The sequence below is a fragment of the Crinia signifera genome, chromosome 1, assembly GCF_055691185.1.
Source record: "Crinia signifera chromosome 1, ASM5569118v1, whole genome shotgun sequence".
Lineage (NCBI taxonomy): Eukaryota > Metazoa > Chordata > Amphibia > Anura > Myobatrachidae > Crinia > Crinia signifera.
This window is the reverse complement of record NC_139217.1, coordinates 400,847,966-400,871,442: the sequence shown is the minus strand read 5'-3', so window position 1 is coordinate 400,871,442 and position 23,477 is coordinate 400,847,966. Positions and strand designations below refer to the sequence as shown.

At 46.1% G+C, this 23,477-nt stretch overlaps 1 protein-coding gene and 1 long non-coding RNA gene across 2 annotated transcripts in view; one reads left to right on the top strand and one right to left on the bottom strand.

Moving 5' to 3' along the window:
- The window catches only part of LOC146015709 (uncharacterized), a 69,083-nt gene extending 48,018 nt beyond the window's left edge, over positions 1–21,065 (bottom strand). The window contains exons 1-2 of the long non-coding RNA XR_014448626.1: positions 20,881–21,065; positions 11,013–11,083 (exon numbers count right to left, since the gene is read on the bottom strand). This is a non-coding gene — a long non-coding RNA (uncharacterized LOC146015709). The remainder of the gene's footprint in view (positions 1–11,012; positions 11,084–20,880) is intronic.
- WDR36 (WD repeat domain 36) overlaps positions 21,030–23,477 on the top strand; it is a 39,666-nt gene continuing 37,218 nt past the window's right edge. The window contains exon 1 of the mRNA XM_083151675.1: positions 21,030–21,340. Within this exon, the coding sequence (XP_083007801.1) occupies positions 21,182–21,340 (159 nt within the window). The 5' untranslated portion in view covers positions 21,030–21,181. The remainder of the gene's footprint in view (positions 21,341–23,477) is intronic.

The window sequence follows — 23,477 nt, the reverse complement described above, 5'->3', positions numbered from 1 at the left end:
GGAAATGTGAAAAAAAGAGGGGCTGCTGCAGAGTGCTTAGGTTTTTCTTTCCTCCTCCTTGGAGGGAGATGAACCCACTGGAATGACGTCTTTCTCTCTGTATTGGATACCTGGTTGATGTTTCATAACCACTTTCCCCTCTCACCACAACCTATCCGTGCGAGCGCAGCGAGCCCCGCGAGGGGACGCTGATACCTGTGAAGCCCGCGAGGGGACGCAGGGATCTGTGAAGGTATCAGATCTGGCATACAACTGGTCAGATCTGGCATACAATTTGCAGAAGTTCTATCCCAAAGACCATAAGGACAACTTGCAAATCTGCTCTGCAGAGAAACCACAGCTAGCCAATCAAGAAGTGCCTACTGAATGTGTGGAGTGAGCTGTGACTCCCGCATGGATAGGGAGTTTGTTGGTCAAATATGCCTGCTTAATAGTTAAACTGAGTCACTTGGCCAAGGCCTGTACCTTTAAGGAGGATAGATAAAGATCTAGCTCCTGGCCCACCTGGATAAAGGCTAGTAAGCGGGACAAGCAAAATACCCATGGTTTAAATCCTCTGGCTGAGCACCAGGCAAAGAAAGTCCCCAGACTTGATGGTAACTCCCGGCCAAGGAAGACTTCTGGGCTCTGAGCAATGTTCGAATTACGCTGCTGGAGAAACTAATTTATCTCAGGACGAATCTCTCATTAGCCAGATGGTCCAGATCCAGATGAAGCCATGGACCCTGAGACAGAAGCTCTGGTCTCCGAGGTAGGCATTTTGGTGTGTCGATGGAGAGGCTGTAATGTTCTATGTACCACCCTCTCCGTGGCCAAGCTGGGCCATCAGATTCATAGTTCCTCCGCCCTGCTTGAATTTGCTGCAGAATCATCTGGTTTTTGGGGGAAGGCGTATACCAAAAGAAACAACCATGTAGCCATCAATGCATCCACTAGAAAGGCCTCAGAATAACTCAGGAAAGAATGTCTTTGCAACTAAGGAACTCCATCTCCCAGTTGAGAATTCTTGGACTGAAGACAGCCACCAAGGTGGGCAGCTGTTGCTCCGCCCAATGGAATATCCGTGTTACTTTTGACATCGCCCCCAGCTGCGGGTGCCTCCCTGCCGGTTTACATATGCGACCTCAGGAGCATTACCCATCTGAATCTTGTCCGGATGACCACTGATGAGGTGCTGAGAGGCCCCCAGAGCTCAGATTGCTCTGCATTCTAATATATTGATGGGAAGCTAGCTCTCCTTAACTGTCCATCAGCCCTGGAAAGATTGAGGGTCACGGATTGCTCCCCACCTGCAGAGACTGGCATTGTGGTGATTAAAATAAGTCCAGTCCTAGGTCAAGCTGGATTGCAGAAGCCACCGCGTGAGGGACTGATGGACCTCCCGGGAGAGGATAATGGGGCCTACCTTGATGTGTGAGTTGAATTCATTCCAATGGCTGACAACCTGGAGCTGAAACCTACAAGATTGAAATTGTGCAGATTCCACCCTATCAAACGTGGCCACCTTCGGTCCCGGCATCTTTATACATGCATGAATGGAGATCTTGCAATGGCACAGAAAGGCTCTAATCTTGAATTGCAAGGACCGTATCTTGTCCTGTGGAAGAAAGACACATTGCAAGTAGGAGTCTAATAGCGCCCTCAAGTATAAAACATTTCCTTAGAAGTTATCAGTGATGATTTTTTCTAATTTGTTTTCCAGTTGTGTGACTGTAACAGAGTCATCCTTACCTACAGATGATCCTTTAACACAGCCAGGGATGTGGCTAATAGGTGGAGGTCACCCAGGTAGGGCAAAATCTAGATTCCTCAGCGAGGCACCTGAGCTGCCATGACTGCCATCACTTTAGAGAGGATGCACAGGACTGTTGATAGCCTAAAAGGCAAAGCCGAAAAAGTGTTCCTCCTGGAAAGCAAACTGTAGGAAAATGAGATCCATCCAGACAGAAGTGTAAGTATGCATCCTGGATATCTGATGATGCAATGAAGTCCTTGGCTCCAAGGTCAGGATAATGGAGTGGAAAGGCTCCATAGGAAACTTGAGCACCTGCAGAAATTTGTTAAGCTTCTTAAGGTTTGGAATTGGACAAAAATAACGGTTTGGCTTGTTGACGGAAAGAGGGTGGTATTAAAAACCCCGACCTCTCTTTGAAGGGACTGGGATGATGACATTGGAGGTTATAAGAGAGCGCACTACTTGCTCAAGAGCCTGTGCTGTTAATGAGCAAGGGAACCTCTGTGGAGGATGCTTTCAGAATGTCAGTGCATATCCCTTGGAAACTACACCCCTGACCCATGCATCAGATGTGATCTGCAACCATCTTGGAGCAAAAGATGGTATCTGGCCTCCCACTATGGGGTCCCCCCAGACGGAGGCTCAACCTGTCACAAAGTGGGTTGCTTGGGAGCTGGACCTCAGGTAGCACAGGGATGGTTGGTCCGGGTTTGAAACCTTAAGGTGTGGTCTTGTTCTGGGGAGGCGCACTGGAAGAATAGCTGTCTTAGATGCAGTCAGTGTTAAGACTATCTTGTCCAGATCTGGACCAAACAGTATAGCTCCTAAAAAGGAGAGTGCCTCATTAGCCTTCTATTGGGTGTCACTTTCACAATCCGCATCAGCACTGGTGTGATTGATTAATATGTAAGAAAATAGCCCTGAGACTAAAATTAAATTGTACAGACATCTTTTGTAATGTGTGATAAGTCACTCAAACATGTATTTCAGTACTGGTTCTACAAGAAAACAGTATTAAGGATGGGATCTGGTTAGCATACCAGTGGTTGAGATGGCAGCAGTTGGCATACTGATGCCAGAATCCCTACACTGGTCAAAAGACCGTCACAGAGATCCTGACATTGCTTACAATGCAGGCGCTGTAATCCTGACTCGTGGTATCTCGACCATAAGTATGGTCCCCTGGGAGGGCTGGAGTTACAGTAGGTACTAAGAAGGGAGGGTTAGGCTCTGCGAGGGGAGGGTAAGGGTTAGGCTAAGGGGGGTGATGGTAGGAAGGTAGAAGGTTAGGGCTTTAGCATACATACTTTACACGAAAGGTTTAAGAAATCTGACCATCGGATGTCGCTGCCGGGATCCAGATCTCATCTCTTAAGGATAGCAGGACATATAGTAAGTCAGTGAAACGTGTCACAATGCAATAATAATAATAATAATTTTGTTTATATAGCGCTCTTTCTCTAATAATAATGGGCAATTAACAGATATAATAAACATAATGAAATACAGAAAAGATATTCATAAAATACAGAGCGCACAGAGACACTAAAGGAATGTTAAGGCAATGCTTCAGTAAACAGGAAAACTTTGAGTCTATTGAAGGATTCTAGAGAGAGGGGCCTCTCGATTTGTGAGCGGCATAGAGTTCCATAGCGAGTTCATTAAAAGCTAGATCCCAAGATGAATTCTGGGAGAATGTAGATACTGCTAAAAGTCCTTCATCAACAGATCCCTGCAATCGAATGCGGTAATAAAGAATCAGAAGCTGCTTCTGATTGGGCCCTGATTATATAGTGATTTGCAATGTCAGTAAGCCAATCTTGAAATAGATTTGCCATCTTGCAGGCAGTCAGTGGATGGAGTAGAGCAGTGGCGTAACTATGGTGTGGCAGACCCCGTGGCGACTTGGAGGAGTCAGCACTGACGGGGTCTGCAGGACATCCAGCGGAATGAATACAGTCCAAGGACTCAGGAGCCCCAGGCATGCTGTGCACAAGGTGCTCAGCGGTTCTCACAGTACAGTGACAGTCTCCGAGTCTATTTGCTCGGCTGGCTTCCGGGAATTCCCTGCAGCTCCTAGTACGTGTAGCTACAGTGCCTCTGTCCTTCCGGTGGCAGTAGGGCCATTTGAAATGCGGCACTGGCTCGTGAGCCCTATCAGAACTTGTTGCCCTGCAGCTGCTCTGATTAGCTGCCGGGCCGCAAGCTCTGATTGGCTAAGGAATCAGCGCTGCATTTGAAATGGCTGGGATCGGAACTGCAGCTGCCGGAGACCGTGGACGCACCTGGGGGGCCCCCCATGTCGGCTGTCATTCATAAAGGCTGCTGGCTGTCATTCAGTCAGTCACCCTGCCAGCCAGCCCACCAGCCAGGAGAGATGACTCCTGGAGCCACGGCACTGCTGCTAGGCGGGTAGTGAAGAATTAAGGGGATTGGCCAGAAAGGCTGGCCGGACTGCTACAGTAGAGAAAAAACAGGTAACTAGGGTAGGGCTGGGCTTTGGGTGTGTGAGGCAGGATGCAGGGCTGTGGTATGGGTGTATGAGAGAGGGTGAAGAGCTGGGGTATGTGTGTGAGAGGGTGCAGGCTGGGGTATGGGTGTGTGAGGCTTGGTGCACCGCATGTTACCCCTGGTAACTGCATGTAACGAGCAAGTGGGGAAGAATGGGGTGCACCAAAGCCTTTTTTTGGCTTGGGGGAGCAAAATTTCAAGTTACGCCACTGGAGTAGAGAATGGGTATTATGTGCATCACAATATTGTGATGCATTTGATACTGTACAAATGTAAATAAGGAGGGATTTACAACATTAAAAATGTAAATACTTATAAATACAGTAGGTATATATCGTCACTTACAACTTGAGGATAGTAAAAACAGAAAATATAACTTTAAAATTATAATTAACATATACGCATTTGTACAAAATGATATCATTTGTATTTTCTTCTATGAATTCCTAAGTGAGCTATTATAAATGTATTCAATAATTGTTGAATCATAGTCATGACTATTACATACAGATGGGGATTCCCTTTTAGATTTCAGTGATAGCAACATAAACTGGTTCTAATACATTCATTGGATTTTCATTAACATTTCCACATTGTTATAGTTGGGTTACATTGACTCACTGCCAGGTAACTGCTGTATTTGTGTTACTGTAGTTCAGGAGTACAAACATGGTTTGCATATAAAGCATGAAGGAAATTTATAGTCTCGGATAATATGATCACATAAAAATACCAGTGCGCTACTCGGTGCTCAAAATGTAATGAAATTCATAGAGAACGAATTGTGAAATATCGGTACTAATTAAAAATAAAATAATTTGTTTGAAATCTTTAGAACATTATAAATGTGAACTTCAGTTTAGAACATGTGTTCTCATTTTAATATATTGCCATCTAATATATACATTAATTGTCTTCATGATCATTTGAAAGCCTCTAATGCCCCCTACACACATGCCAATATTAAGGCATTTTCTAAGCGACTTTGCTAAGTTTGACAAAATCATATAGAAAATGCCCTACACCGTTGTGTGTGTGTGTGTGTAGGGGCAATTGCGACAGCAATGCATGTCCCCGCGCATCGCTGGTTGAGATCAGTGGCTACCAAGGGTGCAGGGGGTGCAGCTGCTATGGGGCCCCAGTTGTTTCTAGGGCCCGCAGCTCCCCCTGCCCCTAGTGTCACAGTGTATACAGAAAATGCCACACATCACAGCCCACCATCAGCCACTGTAGCCCAGAGCATCCACCCCTTCCCCCAGATGCCGGAGCTCTCAGCTATCAGTCTCCTCTCCCCCCTGCCCAGCAGACCCAGCACCAGGCTTACTCCCTCCTCCAGCAGCCGTACCATGATGGGTAGCAGTGCTAGGCCTGCCTCCTGCTCCCAAACAGGGAGGGATTAGGCCGCCGCCAGCCACAGCACCCACAGCAGCCCCGCGGATGCCGCTACAGCGCTCAGCTGTCAATGTTCTCTCCCCTTGCCCAGCAGACCCAGCACCTCGTACGGTCCTCCAGCGGCCGCACCATAGGGGAAGCAGCGCTATGCCTGCCGCCTGCTTCCGCACAGGGATGCATTTCCAGCCATCCTGAAATGTAGTGGTTTATCCATGTCCAACCTGGATTCCCTTGCTGATGTCCTCCCCTTCACCCTGTGCCTGAGTCCGCAGGTTCCACTCACTGACACTCTGTAGGCTGAAGCATATCCCACAGATTGGTTAATGCCAAGGGAGCCCTGTACCCAACTACCCCCAGTGTGTGACCTCTTATGTGCGCGAGTGTGAAACTTTTACCCCCCTAGGTACTTGTGAGTTATCCGGACGCCCGATTTCTAAATCGGGTCGGATCGGGCACATCGCATCGCATGCGACCATCGGATGCGATGCGATGCGATGCGATGCGATGACCCGATTTTTCCATAGGAATCAATGTTAAAATGGTCCATTTTAACATGGAATTCAATGGGAAAAAGGGGTCCTTTTCATACCCCTACTATCCAAGTGGGCATGGAGTTGGATATAAACCTGTGGCGAGCGTAGCGAGCCACCGAGCCCGAAGCGTGGCGAGCGTAGCGAGCCCCGCGAGGGGACACGGAATACCCTTCGCTCGCCACGCTTCGGGCTCGGTGGCTCGCTACGCTCGCCACAGGTTTATATCCAACTCCATGCCCACTTGGATAGTAGGGGTATGAAAAGGACCCCTTTTTCCATAGGAATCATTTTAACATTGATTCCTATGGAAAAATCGGGTCATCGCATCCGATGGTCGCATGCGATGCGATGCGATGCGATATCGCATCGCATCGCATCTGATTGTATGCCTTAACTTAAGGCATACAATCAAAAAATCGGGCGTCCAGATAACTCACAAGTACCCCCCCCTACCCTCTGTGTGTGACCCGCTCATCCCTGTGTGTGTGACATCTTCTCCTCTCTATCCCCAGTGTGTGACCCCCTATACCCCATTCATCTGTGTATGTGACCCCCTGCTGCCCCCCTACCTTTGTGTGTGTGGGTGTGAAATCTTGTCCCCCCTACATCCTTCCTCTGTGTGTGACCACCTCAACCTCGTGTGTGTGTGTGTGTGTGTGTGTGTGTGTGTGTGTGTGTGTGTGTGTGTGTGTGAGACACCCACGTCTATCAGTTTGAGGAACAATGTGGACAAAGGGAGCAGATAATCTATGCGTGACATAGTGCCATGGGCTACCGATAAGCAGGTATATTCACAGTCGGTAGGCTGAAGCACCCGCCAACAGTCTATCAGTTGGAGCTGGTACGAAAAATATTTCATACCTATAGCCTGTTTTGATATGCGACCTGCTGTGGTAGAAGACCTGTCCATAGATGGTATTGCTACCATGTTGAAGTCGCCCCCCACCAGTTGGGAATCTGCAAATGGATGCAGTATATTAATTAACCTATGAATTATTTTTTTTAGATGAAACGTTAGGGGCACATACGTTACAAACATAGAAAGACTCTCGAAGCACACAAAAGAGATATCAGCGAGCACAAAACGTTCTGTCAGGTCTGCATAAAGTTGGGAACATTTAGCATCTAGAGCTGACCTCACTAGTATTGCCACACCCCACACCTTAGAGGAGAATGACGCAAATGCTGCAACCTTGTATCCCATCACGCCCAACACTATCAATGAGATGTGTTTCTTGTAGCATGGCTGTCAGCTTTCTGTTGTTTGAGGTATAGCAATAACTTTTTCCGTTTGATAGGGGAATTACCCCCTCCTCCTCCCCACATCCCATGAGCAAATTTCAGTTGAGACATTGCATCCATTAAAATGGTAAACTAAGAAAGACATCCCTGAAAGTTCTGCTGCAGATATACCCTCCCCCCCTCCCAGCATAACCTTTCAGTGCGGCAGGGAAGACACAGTGTTTAAATGATGCAAAATGCTATAAAGAAGAAAACAGTGATGAATACTTTTCTGAACCCAATGGTTCAGCCACATTGGGGAGACACAGGAGGAGAGCCCCTCCTCAGGTATGCCCGGGCATCTCCAGCAGTGGAAAAGTCTTTGAAAGCGTCTCCCTCAAATATGCGCAAACGGGCCAGGGAAAGTAGTGCAATCTTCAGGTTATCAGCAATCAGCTGGGAGCAAACCCCCGAAAACTCCTTTCTGGCTCTGGTTACTTCTGCTCAGTAGTCCTGAAACAAGTGCAGTTTATGCCCTTCCCACTGAATTCATTTCTGTTTGCGGGAGGCCGTCCATAGAACCTCCTTATGGAGGTAGTTGAAGCATCGGAATATCGTGACTCTGGGCCTTATATTCACCCCCTCCTTTTCAGGCCCCAGCCTATAGGCCCTTTTAATCACAATGTCAGTGCAGTCCGCCTCCACCCCAAGATGTAGTTAGCCAGCGGAGAGGCCGGAGCAGATGCTGGTGTGGGCAGCGTGATGTCCCGCTGTGCCTGGCTGTGTTGCACCTCAGTCTGTCTCCCAGTGGAGCACATGGAAGAGGAAACATCGCCATATTGGATTTCAGCTGTGGCGTCTGGGCGGAGGAATGGTGGTTCTGGCACTTTGGCTTGGGAGAGAAATATCTATCCATGCAGCGTCCCCGGCTGCCTGTGACTCCTGCTACGCGGGGCAGTGCTCTTGGACCGCAGTGCGGTGGTCTAGGGTTGCCGCCGACTCACCACCGGCGGAGCTCCAGAAGCCTGCGGCTGCTTCACATGAGGCCGGAACCGGAAATCGCGTCTCAGTTGTTTAAAAACTGGACATAGCATAAAGACACAGATGTGACTGCAGCAAAAGACACCGCCATGGCCGTGCATTCATCCATGTCTGAATCTATCTGTTCCTCTGATACTGCTGCGGATTCCAGTATTTGGCTTGGTCTGTTAAATATCTACTGGGCTCTTCCCTGGTACATACTTTTACTGTTCCAGTTCTGACTAATGGCTTCTTCTCTCCAGCATTGGTTCCAGGTGCCACCCTGTCAGAGTAGGTGGCACCACCGCGATCTCCTGTGCAGTGAAGCTCAGATCCCATTGTGGAGATCCCAGACAAAGACAAACGGCGCATTAGATTCCATGCCTCTGTCCGGGGTAGCTCCAAAACTAGTTTGCAGAAATCATCCATCATTGAGATTGTGACAGATATTAATTATAAACAAATGTAGATCTATCAAAAAAAGTTTGATTGAGTTGGAACACAAATATAACCGTATCACGATTGCTTCCCTAGAGGACTTCTTCCTGTACATTAGTATATGTAATATCTATTAACTAACTATTAGATCTTTATACAATATTAACATCACACATTTAATCCCATCTCACCTACTCATTCTCTTATCACATTAGATTGTTTGAGGAGCTAAAATCACCCAAAATTATGAACAAATATCTTTTTACTGTCCTTTTAATATTTATTTTTATTTGATTTGCAAGATTCAATTCCATCCATCACGTCTTAATAGAAATGCTCCAACATCAGGTGTTGATGATCACTCAATGCCACAAAGTAGCAAGTAGTATTGATCTAGATTAAATGGGAAGGTTGGTACCACACGTGCCCTCACCCGTTTTCATATTTAAAAAATATTAATTAGCATATTCATTAAAATATTCACCTGAACGGGTCTTCTTCATCCAATAGTCAGTAGCTCAGTGCCTGCACTCTTTGCACCATTGAGCGCACCAACATGCATTGTCAGGTGTGAAAGGTTTGTCTTGTTCTCATTGAATTTGTACATAAATTATGTAACTACAGTAGTTGCTTGTTTCTGTAGTGGCACATCTGTTTTGCCTTGTACCTCGAATTAAGCCCTTCAGTAGTGAGTTAAAACACACCTCCAAGGGATTGACTTTATATAAATGCAAGGGGACTGCAAGAGGGGGACCACTGGCTCAGAGGGAGATGTTGCTATCACCAAAAATGCCCCGGGATCACCAGGACTGATTCTTGTCCGCTTGCGGTGCTCTGGAAGCAGCATAAACCATTACCCAGTTAAACCTTCCCTGGCCAATAGAAGTTTGAGGGGTAGGTCTCACATTAATTGTTTATGTTGCGTCGCCATGCTAATCGCATGGCTGGTGTTGCCCGAGGACTACAGACACAACCCGTAAATCTTCTGGGGTGGTCAGTGATGTCAGTGACGCTGGCCCTGGAAGATTTCTGGGTGTGCCACCAAAGGGGTTAAAGATGCAGTTTTGCTATTCTAGCAATAAAGCAACTGCTGATGAATCAGGCCCATAGTGTATGCTGCGTTAATGTGTACCCAGCATAGGGGACCCATTTAAATAAGATCACATATACAATGCAATCTGGGTGGAATCTTACCTATCAGCAGAATATATGTTCCACCAAAGGGGTTCTGGGTGTGCCACCAATGGTTGTATACCACAAGGTTATATATGAAAGAGACATCAATATCTAGATAAAAATGACATTAAGCCGCGAGCCGCACAGTTTTGGTGGACGCACACACTGTTTCCACTTTGCTGTAATAACCCAGCGAGATGGAAACTGCGGGTGCAGGGGGGTCAGTTGAATACTGACCCACGAGCTGTGACAGGGAGCAATCAGCACTGCTTGCTGTCACAGCTTGCAAAAGAGCATTGAATACCACCCTTGGAATTATAAGTTATTTTTTACCTAACATAAAATATGCTCCTTTGTGGAAGCTCTTGCTTTAAATGTGAAACCGGTTACACATACACACACAGATGTCTGATTTCAGATTCGGATCTCTAGCTCCAAGGATGGGGCGTTTACAAATGCATGTTGATAGTACATTTACAATTAGATAGGGGTAAATGCATCATATCCATGGCCATATGACATATACATGACCACAATTTCAATGGTTAAAACTAATTTCTAATTTAAAATCTCCTTTGGCTACGTAACCAAACTGCTACACATTTCCCCTTTGTATATGTGTAATAACCGGCAGGCAATGTTCCCTCTAATTTTACGCAGGCTGTGTGCGGCAAAAGATTTTTGCTGTGCAACTTTTGAAGGAAATTTTAATTTTTGGGCGTCACTTATATATAACTGGAAAATGACGTTCAGCATTTGTGTTAACTTTACTTCAAAATGATATTAAACATTTAAACATTGAAAACACAGCAAACAATGTAGTTAATGGGTGAAACACACATTAATTGAGTCCACAACTGCAAAAAGGGACCACTGCTGCTTTGTGTGCTCTGTTGTAATGTCTGTGCGCATGCTCGGCGAGTTGTGTGCATGCGCACACGCGCACAGCTTAGAGGGAACACTGCCGGCAGGTGACATTTCATTACCTTTTCTTCTGATTTCACCAGAGATGTAGAGAGGTTTTCTTCAGGCACAGAGAGTTATAGCTGGCATTTTTCTTAAAAAAAAAAAAAATTAACAATTTTACTTTATTGAAAAATACTATTTTATGAAAAAGAGTTCGATCCAATACATTAATTACATGTAAAGCTTCTAAACAATAGGAGTAAGTTCAAAATAATTACATTTAGAAGAATGACATGCTTCCAACTGAATTCATTTTATTTACTGGATAACTATTCATAGAATAATGTTTCTGTCATTCCACACCAATATATATTATTATTAATATTCATGCCCTCACAGCGGAGAAACAGGGGGTTGCCTCGTCGGAGCATTGCGAGTGCAGGCCATGCCACCTAGGTCACGCCCCCAAAATTCAGCGTCCCCCCTCGTACCTCCTCAATGTTTTGGAGGTATGTGGATTGCATGTTAAGCTGGTAGTGGCAGCTTAGCATATGTGATCCATTGCAATGCAAATGCAGGAGAAGGTGCATACCACTTCCTGTCTGCATTTGTTAAAACTGCATTACTGTTCTAGAGGAACATCGTTACCGGGTGCATTGTGCAGCAGACCTTGGCCTAATCATGTCCATGAAACAGGGGAAAACTTTGGAAAACTGCTTTATTGCCCAGGGAAAACAAAGGGTAGCGGCATTTGCTTATACATCAACGATAGATGGTGCACCAATGTCACGATCCTAAGCAAATCATGCAGCCCTCACCTGGAGATGCTATGTATCAAGAAAACCCTTCTATTCCACCCCCCTCCCCCGGGAATTTGCCTAGATTGTCCTAGTGGGAGTGTACATCCCCCCCTTGCATGCGCAGAGGAAGCCCTGCACCACCTGGCCACCGGCATATCTGACATGGAGCAAAAACACCTGGACTCTATGTTCATAGTGTTGGGTGACTTCAACAGAACTAACCTAAGCCAGGAGCTACCCAAGGTCAAACAACAAGTTACGTACCACAACCAGGGAAGGGCGTACCCTTGACCACGGGATGCAGTGTAAATCCCGGCGGTCGGGATCCCGGTGTTCAGAATCCCGACGCTGGAATCCCGATCGCCGAAATCCCGACACTTTCTCCCTCCGGGGGTGTCCACGACACCCCCGGAGGGAGAATAAATTAGTGTGTAGCGAGGAACCGGGCCCGCTGCGTGGCGAGCGCAGAGAGCCCGCAAGGGGGGGCGATCCACGTCTCCCCCTTGTCGGGATTTCGGTGATCGGGATTCCAGCATCGGGATTCTGAATGCCGGGATCCCGACCGCCGGGATTTAATACTGAATCCTTGACCACAGCTACACCACCCTTAAGTCTGCCTTCCGGTCAATCCCCCATGCTGCACTAGGACTATCTGACCACTGACTCGTCCACCTACTCCCTACCTATATGCAAAAGCTGAGAATGGCTAAGTCTGTCATCAAGACAGTTAAGAAATTGACTAATAAGGCTAAGCTGAAACTCCAGTCCTGCCTCGACTGCACGGACTGGAGGGTCTTTGAAGCATCAGTAACTGACCTGAATGACCTGACTGAAACCGTCACATCCTACATAAGCTACTGTGAGAACATGTGTATACCCACCAAGACCTACCAGTTCAACAACAACAAGCCTTGGTTCAACGCCCAGCTCAGACAACTTAGCTGAGCCAAAGAGGAAGCCTACAGCAGTGGTGACAGAGCACAATACAACCGAGCCAGGAACTCCCTAACAAAAGAAATCAGGCTAGCAAAAAAGAGGCTCTCTGACAAGCTGCCAAATGACCTGTCCACTAATAACCCCGTATCTGTGTGGAAAGGAATGCAATCTATAACCAGCTACAAGAAAACACCCAAACCCACCGCCATGTACCAAGACCTAGCTGATGAGATAAACAACTTCTATTGCAGGTTTGAAAAAGTAGTCCCCTGTGAACCAAACCATACCCTCTATGCTGCTCCAAATGTCGACAGCCAACTCCAGTCACTCCAGGTCACGCAAGTAGAGGTGGAGAAGTTGTTCAAGAGGGTCAAACCAAGGAAAGCACCAGGTCCTGACGGGGTGTCACCATCTGCCCTGAGATTCAACTTGCCCCCATATTCACCAGGATCTTCAACAAATCACTGGAGCTACGCAAGGTTTCCTCCTGCTTAAAAAGCTTGACTATTGTTCCAGTCCCTAAGAAATCCACTATTACAAATCTGATCGACTTTTGGCCAATGGCTCTGTGATCATGAAAACGTTTGAGCGCCTGGTACTCAACCACCTGAAAGCTGTGACTGGCTTGACCCTCCAATTCGCCTACCGATCAAATTGATGCATTGAGAGTGCAGTCAACCTGGGCCTGCACTACATTCTGCAGCACCTGGAAATGCCTGGTACGCAAGGGTCCTGTTTGTCAACTTCAGCTCGACTTCCAACACAATCATCCCAAACATCCTCCACCCCAAACTGCTCCGCCTAGGAGTCCCTGAAGCTACCTGTTCTTGGATTGTGGACTTTCTGACTGATAGAAAACAAGTTGTGAAAGCAGGGAAATTCACCTCCGAAGAGCGATCCATCAGCACAGGAGCCCGCCAGGTCTGTGTACTCTCACCCCTGCTCTTCTCCCTTTAAACCAACAACTGCCCCTCAGAGGCGCAATCAGTAAAGATAATTAAATTCGCCAATGACACTAACTCATCAAGGATGAGACGAAACGGCCTACAGACAAGAAGTGGAAAAATTGGACTCTAGAGCTCAACCCACTCAAAACCATTGAGATGGTAGTGGACTTTAGGAAGAAGTCTGTTGGTGTTCCTCTGCTAACAATTGCTGACAGTGTGGTGTCGGTAGTGGACTCCTTCAAGTTCCTAGGAACCACAATCTCCAGGGACCTCAAATGGGGGCCGAACATTGATACTATTGTTGGAAAAGCGCAGCAGAGGCTGTTCTTCCTTAGGCAACTGAGGAAGTTCAACATCCCACAGAAGTTTCTGCTCATCTTCTACTCCACGATTGTGTAGTCTGTACTGTGCGCCTCGATACTGGACTAGTATGTCTCCGCCAGCGAGAGAGACAAATACAGACTCCAAAATGTAGTCAGAACTGCGGAGAAGCTCATCGGGACGGACCTTCCCTATGTCCAGGACCTGTACCTGTCCAGAGCAAAAAAGTGGGCAACGAGGATAGTCAAGAACCAGCTACATCTTGGCCATGGCTGGTTTAACCTGCTGCCTTCAGGCAGATGCTACAGGGCCATTCCCACCAGGTCCACCAAAAGCCTAAAAAGTTTCTTTCCTGAAGCGGTTCACCTGGTGACACGTGAACTCGTGAACATCTCACGGTGTAGTCACGCCATAACCCTTTGCACATAATCTAACACTGTATCCCCTCGGAATAACTTTCTGTATGACTGTACATGTTCCCCCACCTGTTTTTATTGTTTATTGGGTACTTGTGTACTAGCACGGTGCCCACGATATTTGGTCGCACGACATATAATCGCATCGCATCGCATACACCCGATGCACTGCAATGCGATTTAAAATTGTATAAGCACCCTATACGATGTTTCATTGTATAAGCACCCTAATGGGGGCTTACAATGTTAAATGCACCCCCACGCCACCCCCACTATGAACGTGAACCCGAAGCGTGGCGCCACCCCCACTATCCACGTCGGCATGGAGTTGATTTTATAGAGTGTGTAGAGCGCAGCGAGCCCCGCGAGGGGACGCGTATTACTTTACATGTATTCCACGTCCCCTCACCACGCTTCGGGCACAGTGGCTCGCCGCACTATATAAAATCATCTCCACGCCTACGTGGATAGTGGGGGTATGAAAAGGTCGTAGGATGCATACCGCCTCCCCTTGCGGGCTCGCTGCGCTCGCCACGTTTCGGGTTGGCGTTGATAGTGAGGTTGCCGTTGGGGGTGCTTTTAACATAGTAAGCACCCAACACGTTTAATTAAATTATAGGGGCCACTTTTAACATGGGAACACCCTTTAGGGCGCTTATACAATTTTAAATCGCATACCATTGTATACAATTCGATGCTATACAATTTAAAATTGTAGAACATCGCATCGCATGCCTTATGGTCTGCGATGTGATGGGCGCCGTGCTAGTACACAAGTACCGTTTATTGTTTATACTGTATACGGTTTACTTTTTACCCACCTGGCTGCTGCACAGCAAACCAAAAACAAATTCCTAGTATATGCAAGTATACCTGGCCAATAAAGTGGATTCTGATAAGTGATCCCTGTTGAATTAGTGTCAAAGTATGTGTATGCATGTTTTGCACACATTCAGAACACGTAAATTCATATTTTACACAGAAAAAAACCTACTATGAATCACTGGTTTTCTTTTGAATTTTTTTTTGTTAGTGAGAGTGAAAATTAAACCTCCTTTATGTCTCTGCCAAAAACCTTTGCATAAAATTTGCATTCGACTCAACAACATGGTAACTAAGCACCAGGGTTCTAACAGAGAGACCGTTTTTTCCCCCATAAAACAAGGAACAAATGTTCAAAATCGCCTACAGTAGGTCCCTGATGTCTTACACACTGAGAAATTAGTTTGCATTATGGAAATCTTCCTTTTATACTGAAAATGTGTTAAACTTATCTAAAAAGAGATCCATCAGTATCAGGTGAAATCGGGCCAGATTGAACTAGTGTATAGCCACCTTTAATGTTCTACTTATTGCTGCATTATGTTTACTATTATCCTGCATTTACAGATCTATGCACCTCACCAACCACACTGGGATTATTCTAATTGTGAAACATAAACCCCTATTTTCCTAGGTAATTGTTGTAGATTGCTTAGGGGTTCTACCACTAACAATTATTCAGAAGCAAAAAGAAACATTTTTTTATATGGTTCACACATTCTTTATTATTACTATTTAAAACTAATTGTATTATATACATTATAAATACATTTAGTTAAAATCAGTTAAATAAAAAGCATAGATATCAAACAATAGTGCAAACAGAGTAAAAAAAAGTGATTTAAATGCGACACGGTTAAGATCCCGGCAGTCACAATACCAATGCTAGAAGACTGGTGCAGGAATCTTGACATCAATGGAAATGCCGTAACCAGAATCCCAACTGCCGGCTTCCCGATCACAAGTACTGTATGTGGGGTGTGAGGGTAAGGGGGGCTCAAAGGAAACGATTCAGATAAAGTTGATTGAGATGGTATCAGGATCCCAGCGATTGGGATACAGGGGGTCAGAAGACAGAGTGGCAGCCCAATAGTAAGGATCCAGACACCTTTTAGGTAATTATGCTAACCTTCCACCTCTTCCTGCAGCATAATCCTTACCACCCCCCGCCCCCCAACCTATCTGCAACCCTTCCTCTAGTGCCTAAAGCTAACTCCCTTTTCCACAGCCTAACCCTCCCCAACGTACTTAAACGATTCAGGTGCGAACAGTTGGGATTGCAGCCAGGGCTGTGGAGTCGGAGTTGGAGTCGGAGTCGAGGAGTCGGAGGCAATTTCGAGTACCTGGAGTCGGGGTCAGAGTCGGCAAACAATGCACCGACTCCGAAAATTATAATTAATGACTTCTCTACTGTAAGAATAAAGACCAATGCATGCAGTGCCTCACGTAACCGCAAAACGAACACGTTAAGTGACCGTGAAAAAGCATGCTTTTCATGTGCTTCACTATATGGCACGCAACGCACAATTCGGAGCACCAATACTTATAAATGTATTCTCCCTTGTAGTTTACAACTTATTTCCAACGTTCAATAAGGTTTTCATTATCTCGTTGGTAAAAATCACCTGGTGTAGACTCGAAAAATTCATTCAACCAAGCTTTCCCACCATACGCACAACATCTTTTTGCGCAGATGAAGATCTGGTTTCATGCGCAGGGTCGTTTGTTTACCTTGGCTAAGCCATTCCTTACGCTGGTTCATATTGATGTACAGGCACCATTTTTCGTCGCCAGTAACGATTCGGTAAAGAAATCGTTCCTTGTGTCCATGAATTGAACAGTGACGAGCAAGCAAACCAGCGGAGATTGTGGCTCGTTGATTTTTGTTGTCGTCACAAACCATGCAGAACTCATGCTCCACACTTCTGAACCTTTCCTATTGTTTTTGTTCCCAAAACAACCAAATAATGTGGTTTTTATCTTTGAACTGGTAAAGTTCCTGTTCCTGATGTTTATGCCTACTGCTACTATCCAGCCATTTAATTAATTAATCATTTTTTTAATAAAAAACGTTGTTTTCATTGTGTTTGTCCTTTGCTTAAACCAGGCATGTCCAACGTTGGCCCTCCAGATGTTGTGAAACTACACATCCGAGCATGCTTTGCCACAGTTTTGCTATTAGAGAATGCTAAAACTATTGCAAAGCATGCTGGGATGTGTAGTTTCAAAACATCTGGAGGGCCAACGTTGGACATGCCTGGCTTAAACTGTTCAATACAGTAGACTCTTGGCTTCCCAGCCTCTAGTTTCTGTAGTAATAATATGTATGTTGCCTTTCTTTCCTTCAAGGAATGTATCAAATACATTTGCATATTAATACAGAGGAGTCGGAGTCGAGGAGTCGGCATCAGAAGTACGAGGAGTCGGAGTCGGAACATTTATCTACCGACTCCACAGCCCTGATTGCAGCTCAGGGACTTTGAGCGATGTCAGGATCCCGGCACCAGTCTTTTCCATGACTCCTGGTATGCTAACTGGATTCCAGTTAATGTGGGGTCAGATAAAAACCAGAAAGATACAATAATGTTAGGCCCCTGATTAGGGCAAAACTGCATGCCCACCTCTCTTCCTAAACTGCCACCCCCAGACTCTCCGGGTGGACCAAACTGAGGTAGAATGTATGTTCAACCCCAGGAAAGCTTGAGGCCCAGATGGAGTGCCTCCATTTGCCCTTAAGACCTGTGCAACACAGCTCGCCCCTATCTTAATTAGAAATGTGTAAGGTCCCCTCCTGCTTCACAACATCTGGAGGGCCACAGTTTGAAGAAGCATGTTCTACAGCAACTGGACGGTCCAGGCACCTATGCAAGGATACTATTTGTTGACTTCAGCTCAGCATTCAACACAATCGCCCCCCCACATCCTGGAGCCAAAACTCTGATATCACTAGGAGTCCCAGAACCTACATGCTCCTGGATCACTGACTTCCTGACTGAAAGGAAACAGGCAGTGAAAGCGGGCACATTCCTCTTCAAACACACGCACAATCAGCACCGGTGCCCCTCAAGGATGTGTCCTCTGACAGTTTGATTTCACAGAAGTGTGATTGACTTGGGAGTTACATTGCGCTGTTTAAGTGTTCCCTTTATTATTTTGAGCAGTGTGTGTGTATATATATATATATATATATATATATATATATATATATATATATATATATATATATATATATATAGAGAGAGAGAGAGAGAGAGAGAGAGAGAGAGAGAGAGAGATAGATAGATAGATAGATAGAGAGAGAGAGAGAGAGAGAGAGAGAACACAGAACTGGTAGCCAGCAACATCAGGTTTTAGAAATATCAAAAAGATTTTATAAAGTGCAAAGTGACAAAAACAGTGGGCCTTATTTTGGTTCATTCTTTCTGACAAAATCCTTCTTAGATGAAAAAAACCATGTGCACTGCAGGGGGGGCAGATGTAACATGTGCAGAGAGAATTAGATTTGGGTGAGTTATTTTGTTTCTGTGCAGGGAAAATACTGACTGCTTTATTTTTACACTGCAATATAGATCTCACTTTAAAGTAAAACCCCACCCAAATCTAATTCTCTCTGCACAAGTAACACCTGCCCCACCTGCAGTGCACATGGTTTTGCCCATCTAAGAAGGATTTTGTCAGAAAGAATGAACCAAAATAAGGCCCATTAAGAGGAGTCCAGCAATGGCATAATATACTTAGCGGTCAAGCAAGAACAAGTAGAATAAAGCCGGTCCTCCTCCACCAAAGGTCATCGCACGACAGCTGTTTCGGTGCCAAACAGCACCTTATTCATGTATATGTATAATACAAAGGAGTGAGCCTTTTAGATACAAGCAGCTACTCTATATGGATCCCCCCTGTTAGCGGGAGACGGAAGAAGAAAATAGAGAGCGCTAATGACACCACCACCTTGTTAGGTCATACATCAATGTTTGAATAAAGAATGTGACACCTTCAACTTATATCTTTTTGCATTTTATTAAAAAAAATTAAAATCTTGACACCCATGTCTGTTTGTTCAGCTCAAAGTGGTGGTAGAGATCACAACACAGCATCCAAACCTACGCGTTTCGTCTACACAGACTTCATCGGGGGTTACACTGTATACAAAACAGTTAATACAAGGATATATAATTGTAATTTAAATAGGTCCAATCAAAAAGGTTTTAGGGCATTCAACCTCCAAAATATGTTATGCCGGAGTTTTTAGAAATAAGATTTTATTCTCCTCCGCGTTCACCACTATTCAGCCTAAATGAACCCCCCGATGCCTCCCCACCCCAAGATCAATGCCTTGGCTCTGCTCCCTCCACCTCGTGTGACTGCTGAATGTCACTAAAGCGGGGCCCCAGGAAATTGGTGTACTTAGTCTGTTTTGTTATGTATTGCTCACAACCATGCTGCTTCTACTGGTCGCTCTGCGTAGCGACATGTTATGGGATATTTTCCAACTTGTACCCCTCTGATGTTTGCCATCCTTACCCCCCTCCCCCCCCCCCTTTTTGATTGTCCCCTCTTTCCTTTTGCACCCCATATAACCTTTCTGTACCAATAAAAATTTATTGATGGAAAAAAAAAGAAATAAGATTTTATGTATTTCAGCAATGAACCTAAAATAGATTCGGTGCCTGGAGTGACATCTAACACTGGAGCTCCCCAAACAGCAAGTCCTTGCACAATGTAATGTGAGGGACATTAGTGTGGGGCCCAATGTGGTGTGAGATTACTGTAAACTCTGGTTCCATGCCTGCTGAATGAATCCAATTCAGTCTGTAGCCCCCTCACCCGAGCATGACATGTCCGCTGCCCAGGAAGAAGAGTGTGAGTGCAGCTCCCTCGCACATGTCGTAGGGCAAGTAACCGTAAGATTATTTCTTTATATTAAAATTATTTTCCATCCTAATGTTTCAATTGGTTGTACTTGTGTTTCTTTAGTATGCGACGTAGAACTGAGCCCATATTATGCAGTGGTTCGGGTTTTCATGACTCATATTTTTATTCATTAGCATTATGCATTTATAATGTATATAATAAATGTTATGATTGACGTATTAAAGAAAGGGTACTTCCTTATCTTTGAGTCCACAGCTTACGCCAGTTACGTTAGCATACCTCCCAACTTTCAGTCCTCCGGAGGAGGGACACCGATAAGCATGCGCAGACACGTTGAAAATTTCGGGTGCTTGGCCTAACAAAAGGAGGCGAGGCCTATACCTGAGGCTCCTCGCGAGTATAGGCCACGCACCCATTTTCGCCACTGTGGCATATGCACTGCGTCTATTCAGGGTGACAGGGTGCCCCCTTCCTCGAAGCGGGAGGGAAGCGGGAACGTCCCAAAAAAGGGACTTTCCCACGATAAGCGGGACAGTTGGGAGGTGTGCGTTAACAACTTTCAGAATAGCACCATTGTTCGCTCGCCACGCTTAGGGCTTGGTGTCTCGCTCTGCTCGCCACAACTTTACTAAAAGTAATAGATGGTGGCGTGGACACAGGAGGGTGGCATGGACCCAGGGTGGTATGGGTTACGCTACATAAGTTCCATAGCGTAAACTGTGGCCGAAAAGATTAGGAAGTACAAAAAAAAAAAAATTGTGCACCGAGCACAATTTCTCTTTTTCTCTTCTAAATCAAATATCCATTATTTTCCTTCAGAGAGTGATTACTGACCATAGTGTTCGAATTATTTTTGCATCTGCCGCTCACCCACAGCATATACATACAGTACACGATGGCATGCAGACACACTACGAGCTCGCCTAAGCCGAGGCTGGCTGCTGGCCCGCTTTAGCAAAAAATAGGCTACTGCAGGCGGAACAGAAGTGTCAGGGCCGACGTGTGAGGGGGAAGGGTAACAGCGCGGCACCCTCAGCCTGCACCCGGAAGCCGCGTGTGTTTTGAAGCTTCCAGCCTGTACCCACGTGTCTCTCACGGTGCTGCCGGGCAGCATCACACACAGGCACAGCCGGGCATGGCGGCGGAGCAGGGAAGCCGGGGCAGCGTTCTATTCACCGGGTACCGGTCGCTGGGCCTGTACAGTAACCACATACCCCACGTAGTGCGGTATCACAAGAAGCACAAGGAATTTTACCTGGTCACAGCCGTGGGAAAGAGTTTCCTCACTTACAATGTGAGTACAGCAGGCCTGTGCACGGCATGATTGCAATACACACTAGCTACGATTCTTTACATACTGTATAGTATATGAGCATGCCATACCTCCCAACATGACTCTCTCCAGTAGGGACAGAATGCTCTGTTCCTGGACTTCCCTCTTCATTTATGACTGCCATTACCTGTGCTGAGACAGCTTTCTGATCAATTAACCTGTTCTAAACAGGCGATGGCAATTATAAATTAAGAGGAAAGTTCAGGAACAGCATTTTGTCCCTCCTGGAGAGGGTCATGTTGGGAGGTATGGCATGCGTTATGCACTGCTGCTGATTGTGGAGTGCTGCATAAGCTAATGAGGCTGGTTGCTTGTAACGGAGCTGTACTAAGCCTAAGTGGAAAAACTGGAGAGAGAGATAAACTATTATGCAACTGGCTAGCAACTAATGTTTTAAATGCAGCCTGAGGCATGGCAGTTGGGAACTGATTGGCTGGTGCATTATCTCTCTCTAAGGGCCAGATGTACTAAGCTTGAAAAGTGATAAACCACCCGCCAATCAAGTCCTACCTGCAATGTCACAGGCTGTGTTTGAAAAAGCTCAAAAGGTGCCCAGTGTGTACGGGCCAGCGGCCACCGCCCATCTACTGATATTCAAAGTAGATGAGCAGAGGGCGGGTGGGCAACTTTCCATAGTGTTCTGCTATGGAAAGTCGTCCCAGAAAAATAGCTTGAAAGGGCGAAAATCCCTTAGTGTGTATGCACTGACCGATTTTGTGCCCAACAAGATTTCCCCATCATCGCTGTCCATACATGCTGAGCAGAATTGCCAGTGTGTATGGACCTTAAGACTTAAGCAATGTACACACTACCGATATCCGTAGTGCTGCAGAATAAATTATTTTCACTTAAAACACTGAATGATTCTGTTCAGTGATGTCACGGCTTTATATGCAGTTGACTGTATGCTCAAATGAAATGGGGGATTGTTAATGATGTGTGGGAGTGTGCAACCTTAACTATATAGTGTAAAGACACTGAATGCTGTGCAGGATAATATTGTTTATGCTATGCAGGATAATATCGTTAACATCACATACAGTGATTGCGAAAACCCTCCAAAATTATGGGTCCCTGGGACCCCTTACTTTCAAAAATCGGGGTGCTACTTGACCTTTTCTGTGTCCCAACGGAATAAAGCCTCCTCTCCCCTTCCCCAGCATGGCACATACAGAAGCCTCCACCTCTCCTCCATATGGCATATACCCTGAGCCAAGGGCCAGTCTGAGCCTATTTTTTTTTGGTAAGCAAACATAGATTTGGGCACCCCAAAACTGTGGCTGTTGGGGGGGGGGGGGGGGGGAGGGGTAATCAATTGGCAATTTGCCCACTCACATAAAGCAAGATACACATATACTAGAAAAAGGACACCTGTGCTGCACCAATCAGGCCCTGTCCATTGTTTCTAGAACAAAATTAAAAGTAATGGCAGGAGGGATAGGGTTAGTGAAATCCCAGCAGAGTGTATGCGCTCCTCTCCTACAGGCAGCTCTGCCTGTTAAGAGCTAATTGGTGAGATGCAGCCTCTCTGCCAGCCGTGCAGTGAGGGGAGAAGGGTACAAGTGGGCCATTAACAGCCAGCACTCAGAGCCTGGAGGAGGTGACAGTGACACACAAGAGAGCAGCACCGCGATGTAGGAGAGGAGGAGGGAAGTCTGTAGCCCGAGTCCTGCTAGCAATAAATCCCCTTACATGACACAGCCAAGCAGCCTGCTAAATGGACCACGCACCCCTCTTACCTTTACTTCCTGCCCGGCTCTGCTCCGTCCTCACTGTCACACCTCCCTAGTTCTGGCCCCCAATGCTGGTTTCAGTTCCTCGTGCTCTGTCCTCACACCAGCCGCAGCGCTGTTCCCCTGCTGAGCAGCTGCTTCTTGTGTTGGTTCCAGCCGTCTGCTGTTGAGGCACAGTGCAGGAGCCAGCTTACGCGGCTTCCATGCAATGTTGCCTTTGACTATGCGGTGACAGGGACCCTTTCATTTTCACGCCCAGCAGATGTATGACGCTGTGTCTTCTCCACGGTTGCATCACAACTGAGGGGGCAACAGATCCCTCCGCCCTGGTCACACATATTAACACAGCGTGCACGACGAAATGG